Here is a 25,845-nt window from a genome sequence, read left to right as displayed (position 1 = left end):
TTATTTTAAAATTTAATTAATTATTAAAATTCTAGTTTTTGGATTAAATAATGACTTTAATTATATATATATATATATATATATATATATATAGGGATCGTGAATTTATTGGATTGTTTAATTCATATAAAATAGATTTAAAATTTAATTATATAGAAGTGTTTCTTTCTTGGTAACTTGGGTCTTACCTACAGAGTAAATTCACCTCTTTGACCTTACCCAGCTTTCGTCATTTTGACCTGCTTGATATGCTTGCTAGCTTTATTCTTTTCGACCCACAACATTTTCTAGCTAATTTCTTGACTGGATTGATGTCATCATCATATACATATATACGTCCATATGTGGTTGGTCTTTTGCGATTCTCGGTTTCTGATTTGCTGAGTGAGAGCTTTCTGATGATCAAGGGGCTCAACCCCATGCATCTTCTTGTATGCTTTGCTTCGTCTTTTAAGATCATTTCATGTTCTTACAGTAACAGGTCCGTCGATAGGATCCGAGAAGGTTATTGCTGCATCTAAAGATGGCAACTCGGCAGACACCAATGCTTGGAATTCTGTTCCTGTTGTGCTGGACGGCAACCATACAAGCAGAGTACATGAAATACAAAGATCCCAACCAGCCAGTGAATGTTCGAGTCAAAGATTTGTTGAAGCGCATGACGCTTGCTGAAAAAATTGGTCAGATGACACAAATCGAGCGAGAAGTTTCCACACCCCAAGTCTTGAAGGACTACTTCATTGGTGAGTATCAACAAATGCATTCATCTGGTCTTTGTACCACTCTACTGTAAAAGGAAGAGAAGCTGTCAGCACACGTACTGAATCATACACGTCTTACAGGTAGCATTCTTAGTGGCGGGGGAAGTGTTCCTTCTCCTCGGGCATCTGCTAAGGACTGGGTTGATATGATATATAAATTCCAGAAGGTCTGCCTGTCGACACGATTGGGGATTCCCATGATTTATGGGATCGATGCTGTTCATGGCAACAATAACGTCTATAATGCAACCATATTTCCTCACAACATTGGTCTTGGAGCCACAAGGCAAGTTACATATTTACTTCGATTTGTTGCATATTGTGATTTTAAATTTCTACGAAATATTGCTAAAATTAGCTCTTGGTTTGCCAAACCACACCTGTTGATGAAAATTGATTTGAGATCATCATTTGTTAGTTGGAACACAGGTTGGCCATCCAAGTATGAACTTTATAATCTATTGGTGAAATGCTTGGGAAGTACTACTGGTTTTGTTTTTCATATGGTTGAGAAGGATTTTAGATTTACTGCTCTGCTCTATTCAACTCATTATATCTTTTTTTTTGTTGTTGATACTGTTGGCATACTCATAAGCAATGAAGAAATCACTATTGTTCTCTTCACACCCTATCTTGGCTTACTGCCTAATGATTGTACTTAAGAATTGTTTGACATTGTCTAATTATCAATCTCTTTCGAGTGAAATCCAACACAATCTAGTCATCCTGATCTCTGATTCTTGGACCTTAATTGTTATGTGCAGGGATCCTGATCTTGTAAAGAAGATTGGTGTGGCAACTGCTCTTGAAATCAGAGCAACAGGCATTCCTTACGCTTTTGCGCCATGTATCGCGGTAAGCAAGTCTTTTTTTCTTTTTTTTTTTTTTGCATTTTTGGTGTTCTGAAATTCAAATTTTGAGTTGGATTTTCAGAAGTGTTATTTTCTGTTGATTTGATATTCCTCCTTCCTGATTCAGGTTTGTCGAGATCCGAGGTGGGGCAGATGCTTTGAGAGTTACAGCGAGGATCACAGGGTTGTGCAGGCAATGACCCAAATTATTCTTGGTTTACAGGGAGATGTCCCTGCCAACTACACAAAAAAATTCCCTTATGTTGCTGGAAAGTAAGGATTCAGAATTCTAATAACACTGAAGTTGTTGATAAATCCAAAAGAAACAACTTTGCTTGAAAAGCAAATGTAGCTTAGACTCTGTAGTTCATCGCAATGCATCACAAGTCTTGTTATCAGTTCCTAATAGGGAATTCTTCTGATAGATAGATAGATAATGCTCAAGGCATTATGATAGATAATCCTTTTCATATCACAGAGTCTCAATTTTCTAAATGCAGCCATGAAATTAGTAAAATTTCAATTTAATTGTTTGTGAATATTGATAGTTCTTTATTTTCCCTTCTAACATTCATACTGCTAAATTATGATACTAGTAATATATCAAACCACAAGTAACCTCATGTGCTTCTCAGGAACAATGTAGCAGCTTGCGCCAAACACTTTGTTGGCGATGGTGGAACACACAAAGGGATCAACGAGAATGACACTCTTGTCGACTTCAGTGGACTCCTTAGAATCCATATGCCTGCTTATTATGACTCCATCAAGATGGGTGTCTCCACAGTCATGCTTTCTTTTTCAAGCTGGAAAGGAGTTAAAATGCATGCCCACCGTTTTCTAGTCACAGACTTTCTCAAGAAGAAGCTTGGTTTCAAGGTAGATCACGAAAGAGTCCATAAATACTTTTCATTCACTGCTTGATAATGTATCACGACTCAATATGCTTCAAACTGTTGTCAGGGATTCGTGATCTCAGACTGGACGGGCATCGATAAACTCACCACCCCAACGAAAGCAAATTACACTTACTCTGTTGAGAAGTCAATCAACGCTGGTCTCGATATGGTGAGAAATTTATGTCGAAGAATGAGCGTCACTGATCCAAATTATACTAAAAATTATAGTTTGTCAAAGACTGCACGATGTCGCAGCAGTTTCGAATTAAGTTCGATCCAATGCATGAGAATGCATAGCAGAGATTGCCACTGGACATAGGAAGTTTCTCTATTGTTCTAATAATGCCTGCCCGGTGGCTGTAGGCTCTTTAACATGGTGTTCTAGCCAGCCTCACATATCCTTGATGCTACTGTGCTTTTTTGCAGGTCATGGTCCCAGATGACTATCTTGGGTTCATTAATAATCTGACAACTCTGGTTAATGCCAAAGTTATCCCCAAGAGCCGAATTAATGATGCTGTAAGAAGGATCTTGCGGGTGAAGTTTGCCATGGGTCTTTTCGAGAACCCTCTACCTGACTACAGCTTGGTTGACCAGCTTGGAAAGAAGGTAAATTGCTTGTCTGTTCTCGGTCTCCTTGCTTGCAGTCAACTCACTCCAGTTTGGATTTCCATCTCCTGACAAATCCTTTATCGTAACCATCCAGGAGCACAGGGAGTTGTCAAGGGAAGCTGTAAGGAAATCACTTGTGCTGTTGAAGAATGGAAAGTCTAGTAAGAAGCCGTTGCTGCCACTGCCAAAGAAGGCCGGGAAGATTCTTGTTGCCGGAAGCCATGCAGACAACCTTGGCTACCAGTGCGGTGGTTGGACCATAGAGTGGCATGGAAGTAGTGGAAACATCACCGTTGGTATGTCTCGACTCTTGTTGCTCCTCCCATTTCATGCTTAGGATGACAATACGCCTTGATCTGAACGCTAAATGAAAGCTTGATCCTTCTTCTTTTCCAGGTACTACAATCCTGGAGGCTGTAAGAGCCACGGTAGATCCATCAACCAAAGTAGTGTTCTCTGAGAACCCTGACGCCGGCTTTGTTAAGAGCAACAACTTCTCCTATGCCATTGTCGTCGTCGGGGAGCCGTCCTACTCTGAGACTGCTGGAGACAGCCTCAACCTCACCATTCCCGAGCCTGGGCCGAGCACGATCCAATCTGTGTGCGGCGCGGTGAAGTGCGTGGTGGTTATCATCTCCGGCAGGCCGGTGGTCATCGAGCCGTACGTGCCATTGATGGACGCGCTTGTGGCTGCGTGGCTGCCGGGATCCGAAGGCCAAGGGGTCGCTGATGTGCTCTTCGGGGACTTCGGCTTCACCGGGAAGCTGCCTCGCACTTGGTTCAAGTCGGTGGACCAGCTCCCCATGAACGTTGGTGACGAGAACTACGATCCCCTGTTCCCGTTTGGATTTGGGTTGACAACGAAACCGAGGTCAACAGTGATGGGTTTGTAGTTGCAGGGAGAAGAATCGTGAATCGAATCGAATCGAATCGACGCTTGTGGCACCATTCTTATAACACCTGTATTTCACTTTAATCAATATTGATTTGTTCATCCATCTCTCTCTCTCTCTCTCTCTCTCTCTCTCTCTCTATATATATATATATATATATATATGTATATATATATGTTAAGCTTGAATAAAAAAATCAAATGATAATCGAATCAATTAAAATTAATCAATGATTTTATGAGTCTGAATCAAATCGGAATCGATCAACGATTTTATGATTCTGAATCGAACCGGAACCGATCAATAGTTTTCAATCGAACCGGAATGAGGGTGCTGATCCATTTTCAATTCCTTACACCCTTGGAATCGGAATCAGTAAACAATTCTGAATCAAACTGAAACTGAGGGAGGCGGTTCAGATCTGAATTGGCTGAAAACAAAAACAAAAGAACAAAAGTTAGCCACTTCACACCCTACAATCGGTAATCTCAAGCTGGAAGACATTCTTTTTATGGCCACTGGCATGGGCAGCGGGTAGGGAAATAGGGAGACGAGACCACCATGGCCTCCGCCAACATAGCATTCTATAACGCTCTCGAAGTAAGAGAAATGCTCAATGAAGGAGAGACATCAAACCAGAGGAAAGTGGGGGATGGTAGAGGAAAGATGGGCCTTCCCCATACTCGTCATATGAAAGTCTGATATTTAAAGTTGGAAAGGTCGAGATTTGTAGCTCGAGATGGGAGAGGGGATTTGTGGAAGGAAGATGAAGCGGAAGATTTCTTTCAGGCCCCACATTAAGGGAGTCTGATGGCCTACATGGGGCTTGTCCTCGACTCATCAGACACATAGAGCGTAATGGGACCCATGTGAAGATTAAATATTATTGAAAAAAAAATCAAAAATTCAAAAATGATGATTCCATTTGAAATCAGTTGGTTCGAAATCACCTAATCCGGTTCAGAATCGAAACTAAAACCACGCAGATCTGTGCCAATTTTATTTCCACTGAACCGAGATCGACAATATGACAAGAAAAGATAGAAAAAAAATAAACGAAAAAAGTCAACCGAGAATCACTGAGAAAGCAAGGAGGGAAATAACTTAAAGCTATCTTTGACTTTGTGATTATTCCAAGACATCTCCAGGTCTCAAAATGTATATTCATTACTTTTCTCCGGAAGATCTACTCCCGATTATTGATAACTCAACAAGGATGCTCACTATTTAATCACTAGTATATAACTCTACTTAAAAAAAAACTGAAGACTACAATTTACTGACATTGGTTGTCCTGATTGGTATGCAAATCAGTTGGGTTACCGGTGCATGTTAACTTGGCGGCTCCAGTGAGGTGTTCTAGGAAGTCTTGATGCGTATCTGACTTATGAAAATCCAATGAAATAGTTCCCCCACATGATCCAGAATGCTGAGCTGCTCTTCTCTTCAGTTCTTCCTTGACATGCTGAGACAAAAAAGAGAAATGAGAAAAAGCCTTTGCGGGAACAATGGAAGAATACATTGTTCATTTTTAATCACTAAAATGTCCGGTGATCCATGCCAATATTTAATTTAACAGAATATTGAAAATAGTAGATCAAGCTTGAAAAAGATTGTGAAAAGAGCAGTCCAGATAAGTTCGTTTGACTCTGCTCACTGAAAAACGACTGAGTTCACAAATAAAGTTTGCATATGTCAAATTGTTGTAGCACTTCTTCTGTTCATCTATAAAATTCAGGTGTTTCACTAATACAAACACTTAAAAGAGAACACCTAATTTCTTTTACATATTCCTACAAATTTATTCAATGCTTTTGGAGGATGAATAGCAGATTGTGTCACATTCATCATCAGGAAAATTCCACAGAAAGAGGCATATAAAATGTCAAATATTGACAGATGAAGTGGACACAACCTCGATTTCTGAGAGACACCTCAAAAGTCCAAAAACTATCTTTAACCAGTCTCCTTAATAATATTTTTGAAAATATAACAACTTACAGCGGGCCAAGCCCTCTAAGGATAAAGGATGAGAGAACACACTAATACAACAGCCGCATACATGGCATAGTTGTTTGGGCTGAGGAACCCGAGAGAGCATGAGTTGAATTATATCAGCTAAAAGCAATGTAGACTCAACCATTCAACTCAACTCCAGCAAAATATTCAAGTAAACAAATAGAGGAAAAGAAAAAAGGGATTCAGATAATTTCACATCAATTCACAACATTTACAATTAACCATAAGCAAACCAACCCAAAAGCATAAAGTAATATACAAGTGAACAAAATTCTCAAGTAAACAAGCAGAAAAAATAAGACAGAGACAGAATAACCATTAGTGTTATAGTGCTCTGAGCATGCACATCCTACATGACTTTCTAATGACTTTTCATAAAGATATCAACCCATAATGAAGCTGTGAAATTGGAGTCCAATCGGCCAAGACTGTATCGAGCCTCTTAATACAATGATGCTCTATTTAGAAATTCCCCATTCATTCCTTTATTCATATTGAGTACAAGTTATGCAGCTTAAATTTTTTAGAAACTGTTTAATGCACCATTGATACATTTATTAAATTTTTATGCAAAAGTCAAATATAGACTTGCAAATTTTGGCTTAAATTCCATTTGATCCATGTGGGAGATACATATTCCATCTTATTCTAAATATACAGAATTGTTTACATTTTACAATTACATATGAATTTACTTACCTCCATAATGTTTTCTATTCGTCACTTTCACTATCTCATCTTTTATGTTCAACAATTTATGTTTGCCACTACATGTGCTACGTATCAGAGGGACAAGTGCAATCAAAGCAGTTCCGGAAACTTCCAATGACCACAAGGAGCAAATCTGAAAAAGAAAACCCTTTCCAAAGAAATCAAAACAAGAAAGAGAATTGTGGGAGTGGGGAAAAAAACATAGTAGTACTTCAAAGGGGATACAAATGTCAATGGACATGAGGTATCAGAATATAATATAGATGCATACCCCCACGTCCAACAGAAACCCATAGGAGGCCAATGACTTTGAAAATATGATATTTGATATTTTGAGTGTGTGGTACATTAGAAGTTGCATTAAAAAAAATGACCTAGAAGCAAAAAAACCAAGAAGCATAAAAAGATTCATTTCATGTATTTGATATCATTGGATATTCCTATAGTATAATTAAAGAGTTTGATAAGTGTCCAACTCAAATACACATAAAATGTCAAAACCCGACCATGCGGGTTTCCCATAATATAATTAATCTTAGCATGGTGCATATGAGGCATAGTCCAATGATGGCTCTATACCATGACATGTCCTCTGACCATGTCCCAGGTAGTCCTTTCCTACTCGAACCCATTATCATGCCCCAATACTAAATCGGCTCTAATACCAATTGTGACAACCCGGATTATGATAACTGGTCTCTTAACTTAATTGAGTCAGAATCACTAATCAAAATGCTTAAGTTGAATTAATATTAGTACATTCATCATATCCCTATAAGTCAATCTTAACCGTATCACGCGTCTGATGTGAGACTAATTGATGTGTTACATAAAAACATGTTTGGCGGGGCCTATAAGTGTGGATGTTAAACTACATGGAATACTAAATACAACTTCATGAACTTCACAACATGAAAAGAGTATAACACATCTGAATTGTTTTTATTTCATTATCTTCATCACCATGCGAATTTTTCCAGCAAAAATTCATACGATTTACTCCTAGGAGACATAATAAAATTGAAAATTATTATTATGACCTTCGTAAACTACAGAAATTCTCATTAAAGGGGGAACAACATCCGTTTCTCTGCTGCCTCTCCACCTCCGTAAATTCATCAAATTCACATCTACCATTGAAGCCTCTATATTAAGGTAGATCTTCCCAGTTTGGACTTTGTAAAATTTGAAAGCAAGAGGAATCATTGGTGAGCATTTTGTTAGTTAAAATGTTGACAAAAAAAAGTTTTGAATATCCAATATTCAGCTCAAGAGATGAATTGGGTGCATTCTAGATGCGAAGTTAACGCCAACCGAAGTGCAAATGAATATCCATGCAACGAATTGAACACACTTCAATATATGGCACAGTCCTAAGGTATGTATGCCAAGGCCCAACAATTGCAAAAAGCAGTTTCAATGTGAATAAGATGGATGTACAGCATCTATAATCTACATATTGAGTAAAAAAGGATATTGAGGAAAAAAGGGAAAATGAACTATAAAAGAATAAAAAGCAATATGAGAACTTTGTTGCAACTTCTATGATTATTCTTTGAAGAAGCTCATGACTTTGACTATTAATTTATTTGATTACCCACCAATGGCTTCATCTACTAAATAACCTTGAAACATAAGAAGTAAAATTGGACTTTCAATTTGAACGTATTGCAAATATGATATTGAAAACAATAAGCACCTAAGAATCGATCAAAACCAGCAACATGCACAAGGAGAAAACCAAATAAGTACCAAAAGGATATATAGGTCTGATGTGCAATTAAGAATCAGTAAAGCACAGAAATCCAAACCTGCAACATCCTCTGGTCAAATTTGGGAACTCCGATCTGCGTAACAGTGAGGGAACCAAAGAAGTTCCCCAGCAGCACCGCATCCGGTACCGGCAGCCCCCAAACCAGCCCAGAGACAAACCCACCCATGAAACTATCCCCAGCTCCCGTGGGATCGATCTGATCTGCTTGGAATGGCGATACGTGCAGCTCCCCGTCCTTCCAGTAGACCTGGCACCCGTCCTTCCCGTGAGTCACGATGACGCAGCACCACTTTCGCGCCTCTTCGATGTCCACAAAGGGCGCCTCCTCCGCGGAGGCCTTGAGGAACCCAATTCTCGGGAGAAGGTGGAAGAATTCGGTGCTCCTGAGCGGCACGAGCCTGACCGTGCCATCGACAGGGTCGAAGGACCGGATCATCCCCTGGGCATCCACAAGGACGACGCGGCAGAGGTCAATCATGCGGGCGAGGGTCTCAGGGAGGATCTCCCCCGCGACGCCGACCGCCAGGCCGTAGTCGAACCGAATGTCGTCGGGAAGGTCAGCGGGGAAGATCGGGTCGCAAGCGCGGACGCGGCGGAGGACGCGATCGCCGTGGTACCCTCCGGCGGCAGGGACAGGTGGGAAGTGGGCGTGGAAAAGGGTGGTGTGGGAGGAGGAGGAGACGACGCGGGGAGGGTGGGGGGCGGCGTACGCGAAGTCGGCGCCGACCTTGGCGACGTATAGGGAGGTGGAAGGGGCGAGGGCGTCGAGGACGTTAGAGACGAAGGAAGCAGCGCCACCGAGGGTCTCACCGACGGGGAGATCGCCTCGGAAGAGGACGTCGTGGCAATAGTTGCCAACGATTAGGCCGCCGAGGCGCTTGTACTGCTGCTGCTGCGGCTGCGGCTGCGGTTGCCCATCGACCCCGTCCTCGTGCACCATCGCGGACCGCTGCGGGCGGCCGCAGATACTCGGGCTGGTCCCGTTCGGGTCTGCGGTGGCGGTGGGGGAGATGGGAGGAGGTGGCGATCCTCCATTGCGGAGACGCGTCGATCGTCCGCTTTTGTAAGGGAAGGGGAATCACGACACGCCCCACATTCAGAAGACCAAGTTAGACATACAGATGCCGTTATCCAGTGGTGGCTAGATGATACGTGGGAGGGCTAATTAAGTTAGCCACCTTTCGGATTCTGTGCCTTAATAATTTAAAAAATATATATTAATATTTTTATAATTATAAAAGTAAAATATTTAGATTTATTTATCTTAACGATATTAATTTTATTAATAAAAAATATAAATATAAAAAATATAAATATAAATTTAATATTTTGGTGGTGATGCAAGACGATGTCTTTGGCGCCATTGTAATCATCCTCATCCACCTCCTCTCTTGTTGTCATCCAATATGTTATCTTCTCTCCCTCTTCCACTCACTCTTTCCATTGTCGTTGTTGTCGTCGTCGGCCAAAGCCCACACGATCGACAATGACAACGAGAAAGGTAAGCACAAGAGGGAGACGAGGTGACAACCAAAGTTCTCATGATCGTCTCTGTCTCATCCACCTCTCTAAGAGGTGAGCACAAGGGGAAGAGGAGGTGGAAGATGGCTCTGGCTACCGCCTTCTCTCCCCCTCGCACTCATCTCTCTAGTTGTCGTCGCTATCATCGTCGACCAGAGGAGGTAGCATGGGGGAGGACATCGAGGGGGAAAGGTCATTTGGTAATTACATTAGTGTTAGCATTGGCACCAGCGTTGCCGCTGTCCACCACCATCGACATTGTTCACTATCATCGGAATGTTAAATTTATTTTTTTTTATTTTTATTTTATTTTCGTTAGTAAAACTAACGTCATTAGAAAAAATAAATATAGATGTTTCACTAACTATATGGATACCAATATAATTTTTTAAAGTATAAAGCCTGGTATACTAAACGACTATGAGGGCCAATCTATAATTACCCCTACATGGGATGATACATTATTTTAAAATAAATTTTAAAAAAAATGATAAATTATTTTTATCATCAAATAACAAGTTAATCTTTTGTATCAATTAATGATTTATTATTTTTTTTCTAAAAATAAATGACGAAAATTAGATCGGAGTCTATGTCCAACAATAAACTGTCAAGATTTTTACCAACTAAGATCTTTCTATAATAGTTGATCTAATAATAATTTGTCGGTAATTTAAGATTAAATCAATTTGAATTAAGATAAGTGTTGAATTATTATTGTTTTGAAATCCATAATATATCATCATACCAAGTAATTTATTCATAAAGTGAGAAACACTGATTAAAGTGCTAAAGTTAACCGGCATCCTTTATATAGTGCCATAATATAATTTTAGTGCTAAAGATCGTATACTCCACCAAGATTGCCAATTGGAGATTTTCAAATTGGAAATCTAGGTTTCAAGTAAAAGATACATGCGATGGGAACAAGAAGTGAACGATTCATGATAGAGCTGCACCGTGTTCAGTCAACGAAAGCTTTAGCTGCTTAAATTTCTCTTCAGTTTTCTACGTGATAAGATTGGAGAGTGTTCATCTTTCATGAGTTTGTTTCCAACAAAATCGATTTGAGATCTTACAAAAGTTTACATAAGTTATGCACAAATAACATGTAAAGAAGATCGAACACCTAGCACAACAATCATATACCACAACATGATTTGAATAACACCAAAACCATGCAAAAAATATAATCCACAAACTGGGAAGGCAGTGCAAGGATTTAGCTTGATTCAATCTGGCTAACTAAACCATGTACAGACATCAGTACACCAAACAAAGTAGAGAACTCATCAATCGTTCACGAATATTATACAGTTGGCATGGAGGTAAAGAGAACCACGTACGCCAGGTACCGGAGGGCATCCTGAATTTTCTCGGCAGCGGTGGCTCCACCAGCTCGGAGATGGTTTGTTATATCATTGGCCTTTTCCTGTACAGTACTCTGCGGGAGTTCTTGCTTATCAGAAGAAACACTTAGCATAGCTGTCAGGTAAGCTTCTACTATTTCTGAGGTTCCTAGAAAAATAATGCCCATTAATGTGATTAGAAATTTCATACAAATTAAAAAAGGCAACAAATCTGCTAGATCATTTTTAAATGTTCCTGATTGTGTGCATTTCTATTAGCAAAAGCATTAATTAGACAGCTTATATTTTAGAAATCAGTAAAGTAACATAAGCTATTTGATAGCATCTGGTCTCCTAGAGAAAGCACAAATAAGTAAAATAAACAATTCATTTAACTCAATCATCTAACACACCTGTAATAAAGCTGTTAGAAACTGTTTCCATGTTTCCAGACATGGATTGGGCCTTGTGTCTGATGATCTTAGCTTTTGAGACAGCCTCTTCAGGCCAATCAATCTTTGGGGTTTCTCCTTCTGTTTCTCCATTCTTTCCTTTGTTTGCACTAGAGATAACTGATTTTCCAAGAATCAGAAGTTGAGATACCGCAGAGCAGCAAAGTTCTGACAGTCTCTGCATTTGAAATGCAATGAATCAATGATGAGGTACAACATGAGGACAACAAAAATATATAGTTCCTCGTCAAATTTGCACATGGATACACTCTGAGTGCATTGTATCAAGTCTGTCAGTAGCTCGTTGAATTATATCATTTGCTGAAAGTCCTCCAAGAACTGGTGTGAACCTGACACAATCAATGATCCATGATAAGAAAACATTAAGAGCAAGGAAGTTTAACCGCATAGGATAACAAAATTAGCAGAACGTGACATAATACTTATATAGCTAGTTCAGATTTAAATTCAGCGTGGACCATCACAATCATATGTCGCTTTAGGTAAGTCACTGAGAGATGCAATCATATCAAAGAATTAGTTAACTATCATGAGTTTTAAATTGAGTGATAGACAGCATCAAGTAAATTAACTATTCTGATTGCATTACCCTGAGGCAATATCAGCAGCTCTCTTGACACTTGAATCACATAACTTTGTCATCTCGACATCACTGTCGCCACTTAAGGTCTCAATATTTTTTCCTTTATTCGAATCTTCACTATTTCCTTCAACATCAGCCGTCAGACTGAAGATTTGCTGGATCTGTTGTAGTTTAGCATCATAAAGGGATTTCTGTTCTGCTAAAAGTTTGGCTTTTCTCCTGTTAAACAACAAAGCATAATGGCTTGACAGTGCTCCCAGTTCCTGCATCCAAATATTTAGTGAACTTTAGGAAGAGTCGACTACAAGCATAAACCACTGGTATTCTCGTAAGAATCCCACTAAGTAGTACCTCAAGCAGATCAGGACCTCCATAAATATAAAAGCACCTATCAAATGTAACTTCCTCCAACTGTTCCTCATCATCTTCTTGGTGAACCTCATTAGGACTCTTCTCAAATTCAAGACCAGTCTCTGCAATGAGCAGCTCCATAGTCTCTTTTCCAACCCGCTCAAGCACTTCCATCCCCTTAGTTGTAAAAGTCTTACCAGTCTATATTGCAAAAACAAGGATGAAATGATCAACCTACGGAGAGAAAGATATAAAGCCAAGCCAATACTGGTGGCATGTGTGAAGGAATTTTTGGTTGACAAGGAAACTGACTTCTATAACTGATGGGGCAAAAGAAGTGGCTTTGCCGGGCAGGTTTCCCTGGTGAATGGAATCAGCTAGACTTGCAGCAGAAAGCTCCAACCTGAAAGACACAGCTTCATGTCAGGTAGTTAAACTTACTGAAAATTAACGTACAACACCAATATAGTTTTGCTGCTCACAAAAGAATAAACAGAAAGAATGTAGAAAGACTACTCCAAATTAATTAGCTCCAAAAGTAGAGCCTAAAAAGATAAACATCCAGGGACAGCCGTTCTGAGATAGCATACATGTGAATTGATATGATACACATCACGAAATTTCCAAATCTCACATCCATAACTGGCTGGCCCGGAATTAAAGATGGTTATAGGGATACTAAACAGAAGTTGAAATGACAATTGTCATCTCTTTAGCAGGTAATAAATCCATGATACAGAAACATAAAATATCTTCCTGATACTCAATAATAATGCACGATGGCACATAAAGCTGATACTCAATCATTCTCCAATGGTTGATAACATATCAAACTGGGTTATAACTTGGAAGAAACCGAAATAAGATGGGTTCAACTATTGTAAATGATCCAAATTATGGCATTTAAATTATTAGGAACATAAAGAATTAAACAACAGTGGCCAAAGGTGTTAAAAATTGCAAGATATAATACATCTTTTTCCATGTCAACAAAATGCAACTGCTTCTGCAAGAACAACCATGCACCAGTCGAGTTAGTCCACTAGCTTAAGATGTACATAATATTCAGACTTATCTGAAAGTGTCGATTGAATTTTCAGTGGTTAATGTATGATATAAACGAGGAACACAAGAGCTACGGAACTGCAAATGTCTATGCATTCATCTCAGCTATTTAGTGAGAGTATTTCTCAGTTTAAAGTATAACATGTTCAATGATGTACTACATAATGGACAGAGAAATGAAATTGCGTACTTGCTGACAAGGCTTGAACCCCCTTTCCAAGCACTACCCAACGCACTCCATGCTCCTGAAGCAAAAGTTTCCACTGAATTGTCAAGTACCTTGAGACCCTACAAACAAGTATGTCAAAGAATCACCACCAAATGACAGGACAAAAGATGCATAATATGTATCCCAATATGAAATCATCTAAATTCATTGCAGAGGATCTCCATCTCTTGAATGATTGATTCACCTGACCGAACAGAGAATCCTCACTAGCTTTCTCCAGTTTATCAAGCGCGGACTTGCGAAGTCTATCGTGCACATGCTCCTCCTCCTCCTCTTCTTCTTCTTCTCCCCCTCTGGAATCCTTCGAGACCTCATCGGTTGTTTCGGAATCTGAACCCGCAATCTCCAGGTCGGTGATGCCTTTGGTTGCATTCTTAACGACTTCAACTGCCTGAATCCCAAACAAGAAAACGATTCATTTACCAAATTTCTTCACACATTTGCCGACCCAATTTAAGATGCAAAAGTAGACATAATAATCGAATAAGAAACAGCAGAAGATCACGTACATTTCTGGAGATGTCTTCCGCGGCCTTTTGGAGATCCGAGAACATGGAGAAAGAGGAGATACCCCAGCTGCCCCATCCGCCTCCGCCGCCTCCTTGCGGCTTCTCTTCCTGGTTCTTGGGAGGACTCTTGCGGCCCTCCTCCTCCTCCTCCTCCTCCTCCTCCTCCATTTGCTAGGGTTTAGATCTCTCCGATCGAGTCGCTTCCGATCCGCCTTCGTTCGGCGCTCGAAGTGAAGGATCACAGAGCGGCGCTCAATCGCCGCTTCCCTACTTTGCGAACGATAAATATTGGCCGTAGAAGTCGTTGGATCTGATCGAGTAAGAGAAGAAACTGCTGCGTATCAACGCATCGCGGAGATGTGGGATTGCCCGCTTTGAACCAACGCGGCAAGCTTAGCCACGTGGATATTCAGGGCTCCACGCGTCGGGTAGTCGATTGCTTTTGATAATGAAAATCTCATTTGTGCTGTTAGAATTCGACATGTGGCCATTCCTCGTCATGTGTATTAATTATTCTCTATTAGTGTTTGGATAAGAACTCAGTTGTTTGTCTTCTTAAAGGGTCTGTAAGCTAAATATCTATATTTGTATATAAAATTTGCCTTATTTTAATGAAGAGACTTATCTAGGATGAATGTGATGCAAAATATCTCCGGCACCTAAGAACCTGCCGACACTCACAAAAACCACTCTTATAGGCTCACTGGTTTCAGAGTGGATAAGCTCGGTTGCCCCTCTTTTTAAGCCTTCGCCGGGCCTCACCATCCTAATCGTAGCCGGTACGCTTTGGAGTGTCTTCTGGAGCTGTTGCTTGCCATTGTTCTTGCTCTCGTCTCTGCTACGATGTCCAACCTGGTGGATACGTGGACGGCCGAGCTCGCGAAGCTGCGGGACAAGGGTCGTGCTGCTCTCTCCGGGAGTTCGACCCCGAGGGCGGAGGCGGAGCGAGCCAGCGAACCCGATGGCCGTCCTCTGAGCCAGGCAATACGGGCCAAGCCTCGGTCTGTACGTCTGCCTTGCACCGAAGTAGCTTTGTCCATGCTTGTGGATTGTGTCAGCCCTTAGGTTCAGATCCCCCCCAGCGAACTGCTTGTTGTTCTAAGGAGTCTTTTAAGTTCTTTTGTGTGTGTGTGTGGACAGCTATGGATCCACTTCCTGCACTATGTATAAATCTGCTTCTCTATATGCTTATAAGATAATATAATTAAAAGAAAAACACTTTGATTATATCCGTGAAAAACAATTTCTTTACACAATTGTTTGTTAGGGTTAATATTTTCTACCCATCGAGACCTGATGTCGACGGAAACTTTTCGTATTAAGATCGATTTAGGGATCCCGAGTTATAGTTACGATTTACAAGGCTCCTCGATTGCTTGTAATTAGAGATCCGTCTTCTCTCTATATTTCATATCGTGAAATTTATTGATTTTAAAGATCATCACATCCGACTCGGTTTCATTTCTCGATACTCTTTTATCCTTTGTCATAGGGATTCTATCGTCAGATACTCCGCCAAGATCGATCTATAATCGAGATCATAATGGATTATTTCGTAAATCTAATGGGCAATTAATCTTGAGACTCACTTCCAAGTATTTAGGAGTCCTAAGTAAATTTAAATTACTTGATAGAATTTTAATTAAATTATAACTCATTGATTAATTAAAATTAATATTAAGTAGGTAGATAGAGTCTTTATTTAATTAAAATTTATTGCATAAACATATCAGCAAGGGAGAGTTATAGAGAAAGACTAAGGTTTTTTTTAATTTAAAAAAGATTGAAAAAATTATTCTAAGTTTATATAATACCACTGAATTTTGATTACTTTAAAAAAAGTAATTTATTTTATTTTTTAAATAGTTGAAAATTTTAATTTTTTTTAAAGTCTTATTATCAAAAATAAATTTTTTATTCTTTTAAAAATTTGTTATTCAAAAAAATTATTTTTGATTAAAGAATCGAAATAAATGCTTACCCGTTCAGTGGTGGTATCTAACAAGATGAAAAAGAAGCTGGACTTCGTGACCCATCGACTACACCGAAGGTCATGAAACGATTGCCTTCTTCTTTGTTTCTTTCTTTTTTGGGAGGTCAAGAACAACGCTTTGTCTTTGAATCGATTGCATTTATATTGTTTTTGATTCACGAACGAAGATGATTAGTCTACGGAACAATACAGATGTAGAAAATGTTCGAGTAAGATCAATATAATGCAACCGATGTTTCACATGACAGAAAATTATTACACATATATCCATCTTAAATTAGTATTTTTTTTGTTTTTGTTTTGCGGTTATCCTATAAATTTAAGTTAAAAAAATCAAAAAATTGACTATTATGATATGTATCGTATTCTTAGCTGGGTAGACGGCTGATAGGAAAGAAGGGTCCATCAAAGCCGTCCATCCCATCATAATTATTAATCTCAGCCATCTGTTCGTCTCAAATTAAAATACCAAGTATTAACAAAATGGAGTTGACCAAGTTGGAATTCACGAAACGGACGGACGGGAATAAGGAAGAGGTTGTCTGCGGCCGTGCGCAATCCACCTCCGGGACGTTCTCTCGTCCCCACACGTGTCAATCTATACTACCGCAGTCGTCTCGGCCCTTCTTCGCTCGTCTCCATCCCCGCATCTCCTATTTATATATACACCACGTCTCTCGTTCGCCAACCTTTACTCCTTTCAAACCCCGCTTGCCCCAGCTCCTCTTCCTGTCATATCTTTTCCTTTTGTTGGTCGTCGTTGTCTTTCCTTCCGCGTTCTATATCGAAGAGCATATATATCAGAAAGGGGTCGATGAGGGAGGGAGGCGGCAGCAGCGGTGGGAGTGGGCACAGCGCCGCCATGTACGCCGACAGGCCCATGCCGCACTCTGACCAACTCATGCACCAGTCCTCCGCGGATGAGGACTCCTTCATGCGACACAGCAGCTCCTCCACCACGGCCAGCTCTGGGTTCTACTCCGACTACCCCATGGCCATGAGCGGCGAGAGCTCCCCTTTCATCATGTCCCCTTGGCACCAGTCCTCCCCCCACCCGGCCAACGACCCCGCCTTCGCGGATGCCGCCGCTGGGCTCCCCTTCACTGGCCTCATCAGCTCCCTGGTGCGCGAGGAGGGTCACATCTACTCGCTCGCTGCCATTGGCGACCTCCTGTACACCGGATCTGACAGCAAGAATATCCGGGTGTGGAAGAACCAGAAGGACTTCGCCGGGTTCAAGTCCAGCAGCGGGCTCGTCAAGGCCATCGTCATCGCGGCGGATCGCATCTTCACCGGCCACCAGGACGGCAAGATCCGGGTATGGAGGGTGTCCCCCAAGAGCGCCGCCGTACACAAGCGTATTGGGAGCCTCCCCAGGCTCAAGGACGTCATCCGGAGCTCGCTGAAGCCGTCCAACTACGTCGAGGTCCGTCGCCATCGCAGCGCCCTCTGGATTCGCCACTCCGACGCCATATCGTGCCTTTGCCTCGACGAGGACCAGGGGCTCCTCTACTCGAGCTCCTGGGACAAGACCTTTAAGGTGTGGCGAATATCTGACTCGAGGTGCCTGGAGTCTGTCATCGCCCATGACGACGCTGTCAACTCGGTTGTGACCGCCTTCGGCGGGCTCGTCTTGACCGGCTCCGCCGACGGCACCGTCAAGGTGTGGCGACGGGAGCTGCAGGTGAAGAGCACCAAGCACTCGCCGGTGCAGACGCTGCTCAAGCAGGAGTCCGCTGTGACCTCGCTCGCGGTCAGCCCGACAGCGCCTATCCTCTACTGCGGCTCCTCCGACGGGATCATCAATTTCTGGGAGGGAGAAGGGCAACTCTCCCACGGCGGAGTGCTCCGAGGCCACAAAATGGCAGTCCTCTGCCTCGCCGCGGCCGGAAGCCTCCTGCTAAGCGGCTCCGCTGACAAGAATATCTGCGTGTGGCGGCGCGAGGGCACAGTGCACAACTGCCTCTCGGTGCTCAGCGGCCACTCGGGACCAGTCAAGTGCCTCGCGATAGTCACGGACACCGGCGGCGAGGAGGGGGGCCGCGGCGGCGCCGCCGCGAGTTGGATCGTGTACAGCGGCAGCCTAGACAAATCGGTGAAGGTGTGGCGGGTGTCGGAGCAGTCACCGGAGGCGTTGCTGAGGGCGCCGCAGTCGGGGGCGTACGGCGGCAGGGCGGAGTAAGCTTATAGAAGCGTGGTGGGCCAAGACAACGAGGGGCCCATGGCGCGAGTACATGTTGCCGCTTGAGATCCTTGGTGCGGCGGCGCTTACGAACACCACCAGCGAGGTCTGCCGCAAAGCAGACGCTATTCGTTAGTTCTGCCTTCGAATCGGGGCTGAATGAAGCGTGCGTGTCGATCGACCTGTGAGTTGAGGAGGAAGATGATGGGTGTTGGTGCACATGTAGCTGATGGCTATGCTAAGATTTGGTGAGATAGATGATTTGTAAACATTTCGAGGGTAAGATTGGGAATCCATGGCTGATCGGGACCTAAAAAATGGATTGCATGCAATTTCTGTTGTACTTTGAATTATTATTCCTGCTTCTTTCAATTTGTTGTCAGAGCAAGGTGAATGATCTGCTTTGCGGTGAGCGACTCGGAGAAGACGATAGCTCAGCTCAAAGCCCTTGGTGAGAGGCTTTGGGCCAAACCTGGATTCTGTTTCTGGTTTCTCGATGGCCTCATTTGGGCCTCTCTTCCAAACAAACTGAGGCTGTTGCTAGATAAATTTTCCCAGGTCAACTTTTACCCTTTAAGCTGTGAAATCAATGCAAGGGAATCAAATTAAGGTTATATTTTTCATGTATAATCACTGCGAGGTCATCGACATTTCGACAAACACTACCAAGTCAGGAGTAATTCGATCTCACAGCCTAGAAAGTCAACATCTGGGTGAGAGAAACGATGTGCCAGTCCACATCAAACGCTACATTAGCTGTGCAGCCAAGTAAATAACAACGTTGACTTTATTCGTCTGCCATGTTCATCACGTCGTTGAGCTCGAGAGAGGTGTGCAGGGCAAGAAGGCAAAGGAGCTGAAGAACATGGCGACGCTTAACGTTCATTCTCCCGTTTTCTCCGCGTGCTCTGTGTTGATGAGCCTACTGTTTGCTTACTCTGCATCAGTTCAGCTGGATGATCCAGGCAAGCAAATTTCCCCATCTTTCCTAAGCTTTTATTTTTACTAGTATTTTTATGATCTTTTTCTTCCAGATTGGTACTTTTGGTTCCCACTCTATGCCTTTGCCTTCGGCATCAATCTTCTCCACTGTGGCTTCACCTCCAACACCCTGAGTCGATCGGCCATGTCGATCCTCTGTGCTGGGATTCTCTTGCTCGTGAAGGTCATAGTGGAGGGCTATGTCGAAGGGGTGGCTGGGCTTTGGTCCTTGAACATGCGTGAGAGGATTGTGAGGGAGAAGCTTGGGAGTGGGTTGGTGGTGATGTCCATGCTTCTGCATCTCAAAGCTTCTCATGCTTCGAAGGAGGCCAAGAAAGGAAGAGGAGAACAAGCAGCAAGATCTGCTGAATCCGGTAAGCTCGCTTTCTTGTTCTTCATCCCTCGTCAAGAATCTGCTATGACTTTCGACTACTTACAGTCAAAGAGCATGCTTAAGTTTTCAGAAATTTAGTGAATCCTCATGATGATTTCTTTTAGGTGAAAACAAATTCTTATAGATGGCTTCGGCCAAATCAGGATCAGTCTCATCATTTGCAACAAGAAAACTGGAATTAATTCGACTAGAGATTCTTTGCAGGGATGGTGATTCTTGTGGCAGCGAGCATTGGACTCACCATGTACTTCTTCCTCACTGTTCAAGAACACATGAAGTTTTGACTGCAGGACTGTAAAGAGCACCTCATGATCAGAATGTATATAAATCTACTAAATTATATATCGTTACCTTTTCCACTCAGAATGTTGTGCACAAAATGCGGATGTAGCTGAAGCACTTCAACTCTCTTTAGAGATATCTTTTTCTTCCCTTTCCCTTTCCCTTGTTAGAGATATATAACTCTCCCTGGGCCTCAAAAGTTTCAACAGCACTCGATGCTCTGTTCCTCATGGATTAGGTAGCAGAAACACAGCATGGAGGAGGAGAAAAACATCTTAATAGCACTTAAAAGGGAGAATAATTACTGCAATAATTTGTAATTCTGTCGTAATTACTGCAATAATTACAAACATAACTAATCACGAAATGATTGGTCAATAATTTGCTGATTTACAGAACTATTTTATTCGATTGCAAGGAATTATCTGTTGCACACATGTGATGGAAGTGCTATAGAGATAGATCATACACGTTTTATCTTTCACGTGAAACGTAGAGTCACCCTTCATTAATTCTTTTGTCCAATTGCTTAGCTATGGACGGACGGCCCACTGAGATGACGAGAAAAAGCAGTTCCATCATCATCTGGTGTGTCATTTAATTTCCCTTATCAATCAACCACTGTTTCTAGCATTCATGGCTGCTGTTCCTCTAATCGTTGGCCGGCTATCTCCGACGACCTCGGTGGTGAGTCGACCGTAGAGATGAAGCAGTGAAAAGAATGTGGACAAAACACCAAAGAAACACACTAGTGTCACCAATCAGTATTCCTGTAATCATCCCCCAACACCGATATGTGTTCATAGGTATACAAAGAGAAAGGAAGAGAGGAAAACCTGCAATACAATTCTATACCATAGATTTCTATGTTCTTGCTATATATTTGTTGCACTAATTGTCCAGTCCAAGAAGCTGAAAACTAGGTAGCATCTTCTTATCTAATCTTATACTTGCTTTGGATCGTGTTAACAGCCGCCCAAGTCCCTAACTGAGAACCGGCTCTTCTCGGACGTACCGCCGCCGGCATGCCGTAGCCCGAGCGTGAGCGACACGTCTCCGGCGGCCCCCAGTCGCATTCGCGCAGCCGGACCCAGTTCAGAGGTGGCGGCAGCCCCGTAGTAGCGGTACACGTCGCCGATTTGTCCTACACCGACAAGGACACTGTCATCGACTCCGCTGCTTGGCTGGTGGGCCGCACCCAGACCCGGCGGTGGGTTGTCGGAGGAGGAGGCGAACCGATGATTGCGGTGGCTGATGGAGGATGTGCTGGGAGAGGCGTCACTCTCGGACGCCGCATTGGTTCCCAGTCTCTGGCTTTGCTGCTGCTGTTGCATTGGTGATGGCGCTCTTTGTTGGTTTGTTTCTTTCTCAGTTCCCTCCTCCTCCTTGGACTCCTGCAGGTACATCTCCTCCACCATTGGCTTCCATAGCCTCACCCTTGCATTGATGAACCAGTTGGAAACCTGGTACACATGTAAAACCATCAGGTCTACCTACATCTTTGGTTAGCAGCTGAGATAGATTTATATTGGTCTTCCAGGGAAGTGCAAAGATGCAGCAACCCCAGAAAACATAAGGAAGATAAACCCTGGTCGACTGAATCAAAGTTCAAACAAACGTTCTAGCTTTAATCCCGTTAAAAGTGGGGAGGTGACATTGCAAGTAGTACATGTATCTCGTTGTATTAATGTTTCTGCTCGATCTCCATGGTAAAGTCATCATTTTCCTGATTGAAATATTTGGATTCCAAAACCCGATGCGTTTCGTATGATTGAGGGATGAAAGGACAGACCTGATTTCTGGATAAACCTGTCTGCCTCGCCAACAAATGCTTATCTGCATCACTGGGATACCTGAGTTGAAAATGACATCAGTACGTCTCAAAGATCCACAGTCCATCACCAACTAGCTATATATACATTAAATATTGCTACAGATGCTTAAAATAATGAATTACTGAATGCTGAACGGAGAAGCTTTTGTGGTGCGAGGACTGCACATAAGGACATGGCAGTGCTGAATCGTTGATAGATTGGTATAATTGATGATACTAAAGGTACACTAAGGGAAATGGAGAGACAAAAATAAAAGAAGAAAATGCTCTATGATGTCAGCTCCTCTCACACAGAGCAACTGAATGCCAACTTTAGGGTGCACAGAAAGCATGCAGAAACCCGCTGCACGAATTGCAAGGACAACATCTTCGAAGCTTTTGGCAAGTAACTCTTATTCATGTTGCAGGTGGTGCCGGAGGAAGAGGAGAAAAAAGATGTATGGATAGATGAAGAGTCTATCTATGCATAGGATGGTAGGAAGGGAAGATGGTCTTACGGGTGAAGGAAGTGCCCGAAGAGCCAACCCCTCAGGATGCTGACGGAGCGCTCCGGCAATCCGCGCTGAGGCCTCCAGGCTTCCTGCTCCATCATTCCCATCTGACTGAAGGCCTGCTGCTGCCGCAAGCTCTGGTCGAGCAGCCGGAGCCTGGGGGTGTCTCCCTTGGTGATCCCCGAGCTGCTCGCACCTTCTCTGTCGCCTAGGAGTTCGCATGTCTGCTTCAGTTGTGCGACGATTGCGTCCTTGAGGCACCGGAAGTGCCGCGACATAGCCTTCTGCGCTAGAGCTGTGTAGGGCGTTGCAGCTCCAAACCCCATCACCGAGTCGAAGGAATTCACCACCATCTGCATTTGATCGCAGTAGTGGCTGTATCTTCTGTCGACCTGCGAAGATCAAAGAGAGAGAGCGACATGATTGCCTTGTAGTTACTGTTGTACTATTACATAAAAGGACTAGGGAAACGATAGAGGACAAGAAAAATAATTACAGTTGCCAAAGGTTAAGCTAAATGAGCTGTAGAAATCCAAAACAAGTACAATGATTAATTCTCCTATCGAATCATGCTGCTACGATGATGCGGATTGAAGAGTATATAAGAAAGACAAATATTACAATGTGCCTATGAGCAATACTTTATGGAAAGCAAGGGTCTGGGCCAGTCACACTAGCGTGTTTCGGCCTGGGGTTCCTGAGATCATCTAAATCCCTTTCTCCGCCTCAGCAGGAAGATATGTACACGCATCTCTATCCTTGGTGTTGTATGTCTACTTAAGCAGCGTTTCCATGAAGAGACAATGAGATCTCTTGGGAGTTTGCATCCCTACAGAAGGAAATTAAGAAGAGGAGTGGAGCAATGGAGACGTGAAGGCCATTGTTTCACCAAACAAGAGACATGGTTACTTAATGGAAGCTACCTCTATGGTTGTAATCTATTCGACCTATGGGAATAGATAAAGAAAAGCGCAACGACCACTATCAAAAAATCTTGTTAAAAATGACCTGAGAATCAACTCAACCACTTTCTTCGGCAACCAAATGACTGATAAGTAATATATTTGCCGCTGAAGGCAAATTTCTCACTATGTGAATTGAGCGAGGAGGAGGTAGGTCTACGTGAAGCTATCTACAATAATAGTCACAAGAGATAGAGCAGGTCAGAAAGGAGTGATTAGTACATGCCTCGTCAAGCATGGAGATGAGCTTCGTTTTCTTTCTCTGGTGCTCAAATCTGTCAGCGGGAGACAAGGGAGGGACATCCTTGGAAGAGGAGGTAGATGCAGCGGCCGTACTAGACGCACCTCCACCGCCGCCGCCGCTACTAGGGTTACGGTTAATGTTGGATGGCCCGACGCGGTGCCTCCCTACCCTACTCCCTTTCGATTGCCCGCTCATCACGCTGCAGAACTCCTCCAGTAGCTCCTGCGCCGCCTTTGCATACTTGGAGTTCCTCAATACACTCACCATACCCGTGCCGGTATAGCCCATGTGGAACTGCTGACCATGGCCATGAACATGGCCTTGCAAATGTAACGAAGGGTGCTGCTGCTGGTTGCTGAAGTACAACCCACCTTCTCTAACTCTTAGATCATCAGCTTTGGCCATCTCCAAGTGCTGCAGAGATGAAGAGAGCGATAACGACAGCCCTTGGCCTTCTACCAGTCTCCCACCAAAGGGAGTCTCGCCAAAGGATTGAAAGGCTTGATGAGGATGGTGTTGCTGGTGGAGAGTTGGGGCAGCAGCTGGTGGAGGTGGAGATGGAGACCTTGGATGCTGCTGCTGTGATGGCGGCTGCGGTGGAGGATTCATGAGAAATAGCTGCATCGCAGCAGCTGGATCGGTGTTCAAACCCGTCACCTGATGCTGCTGCTGGTTCCCTTGTCGGTTCGGCCCGTACCAGTCCCCGGAAAAGCCGGTCACGGCCGTTTGCCTCGGCGGGAGATGATAACTACCCGAGATCTGGTTGGCATGCAGGTCGATTGGCGTTGGTCCGTGCGCCGGGAAACTGAACATGTCTGACAACATGTTGCCGGCACCGACAGCGGCGGATTCGTAGATGCTTGGCTCCCCTCCTTGCTCCTCGATCGGGACTAGCGGGGGTCCGGCGGCATCGAACCCTTGCACCCTTAGCTTGTCCCTCCTGCTTTGCTGCGCGATGTGGTGATGCTGCTGCTCCTGGTTTGCAGAGCGATCGAAGCCCTCGGAGAAGCTGAAGATGCCTTGGTGGAAGCCTTGGGACATAGACGTCGTCGGCGAATTAGGCCCGGGCTGCGGCCTCGTAAGGACCTTGGTTGGGCTGAGGTAGGAGAAGGGAAGCTGAGACGGTTGTGTCGCTATTCCCATGCTGCCCTCTCTTTCTTCATCATCATGGCAGTCCAATTAACGTTACGCCAGCTGCACACAGGTAGTCATGAAGCGATCAAAACAAGAGATCCAGCAAGAAGAAAACCATGAACAAACATAAGAAATAACGCGAGAACTCTTAAATATCTTCTTTTCTCTCTTGCTGGTGGTGTCTTTGTGTCACGGTGATGGTGGTGATTCTCAGAGATGTATAGGTTCTTACCTTGGATCGCCTTGCGCTTTAGGAAAACGTTAGACGATGAAGACATCATGGTCTTGCTGCGTAATCGAAAACCTCTTCCAGGGCTCCTCCATCTCTGTCTACCCTGTCTCCCTCTTTTCTTCTGTTTGTTCTTTTTCTTCCTCTACTCTCCTCCTCCTACAATCGCCTTCCGAAACCAAAGGGAAGAAAGAAGGGACGGAGGCGGATCGTAGAAAGACAAAAAAGAACAGGTCGCTATTCCTCCTCTTCTCCCCTTTGACAGCTGCTTACATTTCTATATTTCTTTTCTCTCCAATTTGACTACCACTCTAAGTGACAAATGACCACTTGAGCCCCCTCCTGTTCATACTCTTAAGGACAAATGACACCCTCCCTCTCCATCACAATCACAATGAAATCTGCACCAGTTTTAATACAGGCCTAGTCCTGCTTTAGGTAAACGTGGCCATCGGTGGCCGGCGAGGCCAAGGAAATGCAGGCAGGGCATTCATGTCATTGCCCTACCCGCCTGCATTG

General features: G+C 43.3%; 6 protein-coding genes across 7 annotated transcripts; 3 read left to right on the top strand and 3 right to left on the bottom strand.

The window, feature by feature from the left end:
* The first annotated feature begins 404 nt into the window (after window positions 1–404).
* On the top strand, window positions 405–4,016 carry LOC135635127 (uncharacterized). The gene is made up of 9 exons (XM_065145998.1): window positions 405–743; window positions 843–1,047; window positions 1,526–1,616; window positions 1,740–1,885; window positions 2,248–2,491; window positions 2,576–2,680; window positions 2,938–3,120; window positions 3,218–3,419; window positions 3,520–4,016. The coding sequence occupies exons 1-9, from the start codon at window positions 524–526 to the stop codon at window positions 4,014–4,016; spliced, it is 1,893 nt and encodes a 630-aa protein (XP_065002070.1). The 5' UTR covers window positions 405–523.
* A 1,096-nt stretch (window positions 4,017–5,112) lies between these two features.
* LOC135634739 (inositol 3-kinase-like) lies at window positions 5,113–9,604 on the bottom strand. The gene is made up of 2 exons (XM_065145288.1): window positions 8,558–9,604; window positions 5,113–5,481 (listed from the first exon to the last, which is right to left on the bottom strand). Exons 1-2 carry the CDS (start codon window positions 9,458–9,460, stop codon window positions 5,293–5,295), a joined length of 1,092 nt encoding a protein of 363 aa, XP_065001360.1. The 5' UTR covers window positions 9,461–9,604; the 3' UTR covers window positions 5,113–5,292.
* A 1,639-nt stretch (window positions 9,605–11,243) lies between these two features.
* On the bottom strand, window positions 11,244–14,975 carry LOC135634822 (uncharacterized). 2 transcript variants are annotated; one of them, XM_065145456.1, is made up of 9 exons: window positions 14,601–14,975; window positions 14,276–14,482; window positions 14,053–14,150; window positions 13,110–13,200; window positions 12,798–12,998; window positions 12,453–12,709; window positions 12,102–12,192; window positions 11,804–12,020; window positions 11,244–11,559 (listed from the first exon to the last, which is right to left on the bottom strand). In XM_065145456.1, the coding sequence occupies exons 1-9, from the start codon at window positions 14,766–14,768 to the stop codon at window positions 11,351–11,353; spliced, it is 1,539 nt and encodes a 512-aa protein (XP_065001528.1). In that variant the 5' UTR covers window positions 14,769–14,975; the 3' UTR covers window positions 11,244–11,350. The 2 variants fall into 2 exon arrangements, with proteins under 2 accessions (XP_065001528.1, XP_065001529.1); XM_065145457.1 differs by having other exon boundaries at window positions 11,244–11,485; window positions 14,601–14,951.
* Window positions 14,976–17,006: 2,031 nt separating this feature from the next.
* LOC135634764 (protein JINGUBANG-like) lies at window positions 17,007–19,147 on the top strand. The gene has a single exon (XM_065145330.1). The coding sequence runs from the start codon at window positions 17,408–17,410 to the stop codon at window positions 18,773–18,775; it is 1,368 nt and encodes a 455-aa protein (XP_065001402.1). The 5' UTR covers window positions 17,007–17,407; the 3' UTR covers window positions 18,776–19,147.
* A 402-nt stretch (window positions 19,148–19,549) lies between these two features.
* LOC135635285 (uncharacterized) lies at window positions 19,550–20,564 on the top strand. Its single transcript, XM_065146260.1, has 3 exons — window positions 19,550–19,740; window positions 19,810–20,130; window positions 20,355–20,564. The coding sequence occupies exons 1-3, from the start codon at window positions 19,641–19,643 to the stop codon at window positions 20,432–20,434; spliced, it is 501 nt and encodes a 166-aa protein (XP_065002332.1). The 5' UTR covers window positions 19,550–19,640; the 3' UTR covers window positions 20,435–20,564.
* A 620-nt stretch (window positions 20,565–21,184) lies between these two features.
* On the bottom strand, window positions 21,185–25,630 carry LOC135634821 (BEL1-like homeodomain protein 4). Its single transcript, XM_065145455.1, has 5 exons — window positions 25,330–25,630; window positions 23,946–25,157; window positions 22,764–23,149; window positions 22,225–22,285; window positions 21,185–21,895 (listed from the first exon to the last, which is right to left on the bottom strand). The coding sequence occupies exons 2-5, from the start codon at window positions 25,104–25,106 to the stop codon at window positions 21,398–21,400; spliced, it is 2,106 nt and encodes a 701-aa protein (XP_065001527.1). The 5' UTR covers window positions 25,107–25,157; window positions 25,330–25,630; the 3' UTR covers window positions 21,185–21,397.
* Between the last annotated feature and the right edge of the window lie 215 nt (window positions 25,631–25,845).

Source organism: Musa acuminata, chromosome BXJ3-4 (assembly GCF_036884655.1).
Source record: "Musa acuminata AAA Group cultivar baxijiao chromosome BXJ3-4, Cavendish_Baxijiao_AAA, whole genome shotgun sequence".
Taxonomy (NCBI): domain Eukaryota; kingdom Viridiplantae; phylum Streptophyta; class Magnoliopsida; order Zingiberales; family Musaceae; genus Musa; species Musa acuminata.
This window is presented reverse-complemented; position numbering and strand designations above follow the sequence as displayed.

Excerpts from the sequence above, each read along its gene's own strand:
- LOC135634739 (XM_065145288.1), bottom strand. The coding sequence starts at position 9,460 with ATGGTGCACGAGGACGGGGTCGATGGGCAACCGCAGCCGCAGCCGCAG. Across the intron at positions 5,482-8,557 it reads TTGACCAGAGGATGTTGCAG|CATGTCAAGGAAGAACTGAA; the intron begins GTTTGGATTTCT and ends TTTTTGTCTCAG.
- LOC135635127 (XM_065145998.1), top strand. The coding sequence starts at position 524 with ATGGCAACTCGGCAGACACCAATGCTTGGAATTCTGTTCCTGTTGTGC. Across the intron at positions 744-842 it reads CTTGAAGGACTACTTCATTG|GTAGCATTCTTAGTGGCGGG; the intron begins GTGAGTATCAAC and ends CACGTCTTACAG. Across the intron at positions 3,420-3,519 it reads TAGTGGAAACATCACCGTTG|GTACTACAATCCTGGAGGCT; the intron begins GTATGTCTCGAC and ends CTTCTTTTCCAG.
- LOC135634822 (XM_065145456.1), bottom strand. The coding sequence starts at position 14,768 with ATGGAGGAGGAGGAGGAGGAGGAGGAGGAGGAGGGCCGCAAGAGTCCT. Across the intron at positions 14,483-14,600 it reads CGGAAGACATCTCCAGAAAT|GCAGTTGAAGTCGTTAAGAA; the intron begins GTACGTGATCTT and ends TTTGGGATTCAG. Across the intron at positions 12,710-12,797 it reads GAGGTCCTGATCTGCTTGAG|GAACTGGGAGCACTGTCAAG; the intron begins GTACTACTTAGT and ends ATTTGGATGCAG.
- LOC135635285 (XM_065146260.1), top strand. The coding sequence starts at position 19,641 with ATGGCGACGCTTAACGTTCATTCTCCCGTTTTCTCCGCGTGCTCTGTG. Across the intron at positions 19,741-19,809 it reads AGTTCAGCTGGATGATCCAG|ATTGGTACTTTTGGTTCCCA; the intron begins GCAAGCAAATTT and ends TTTTTCTTCCAG. Across the intron at positions 20,131-20,354 it reads AGCAAGATCTGCTGAATCCG|GGATGGTGATTCTTGTGGCA; the intron begins GTAAGCTCGCTT and ends GATTCTTTGCAG.
- LOC135634764 (XM_065145330.1), top strand. The coding sequence starts at position 17,408 with ATGAGGGAGGGAGGCGGCAGCAGCGGTGGGAGTGGGCACAGCGCCGCC.
- LOC135634821 (XM_065145455.1), bottom strand. The coding sequence starts at position 25,106 with ATGGGAATAGCGACACAACCGTCTCAGCTTCCCTTCTCCTACCTCAGC. Across the intron at positions 23,150-23,945 it reads TCATCTCCATGCTTGACGAG|GTCGACAGAAGATACAGCCA; the intron begins GCATGTACTAAT and ends TGATCTTCGCAG. Across the intron at positions 21,896-22,224 it reads CAGGTTTATCCAGAAATCAG|GTTTCCAACTGGTTCATCAA; the intron begins GTCTGTCCTTTC and ends CATGTGTACCAG.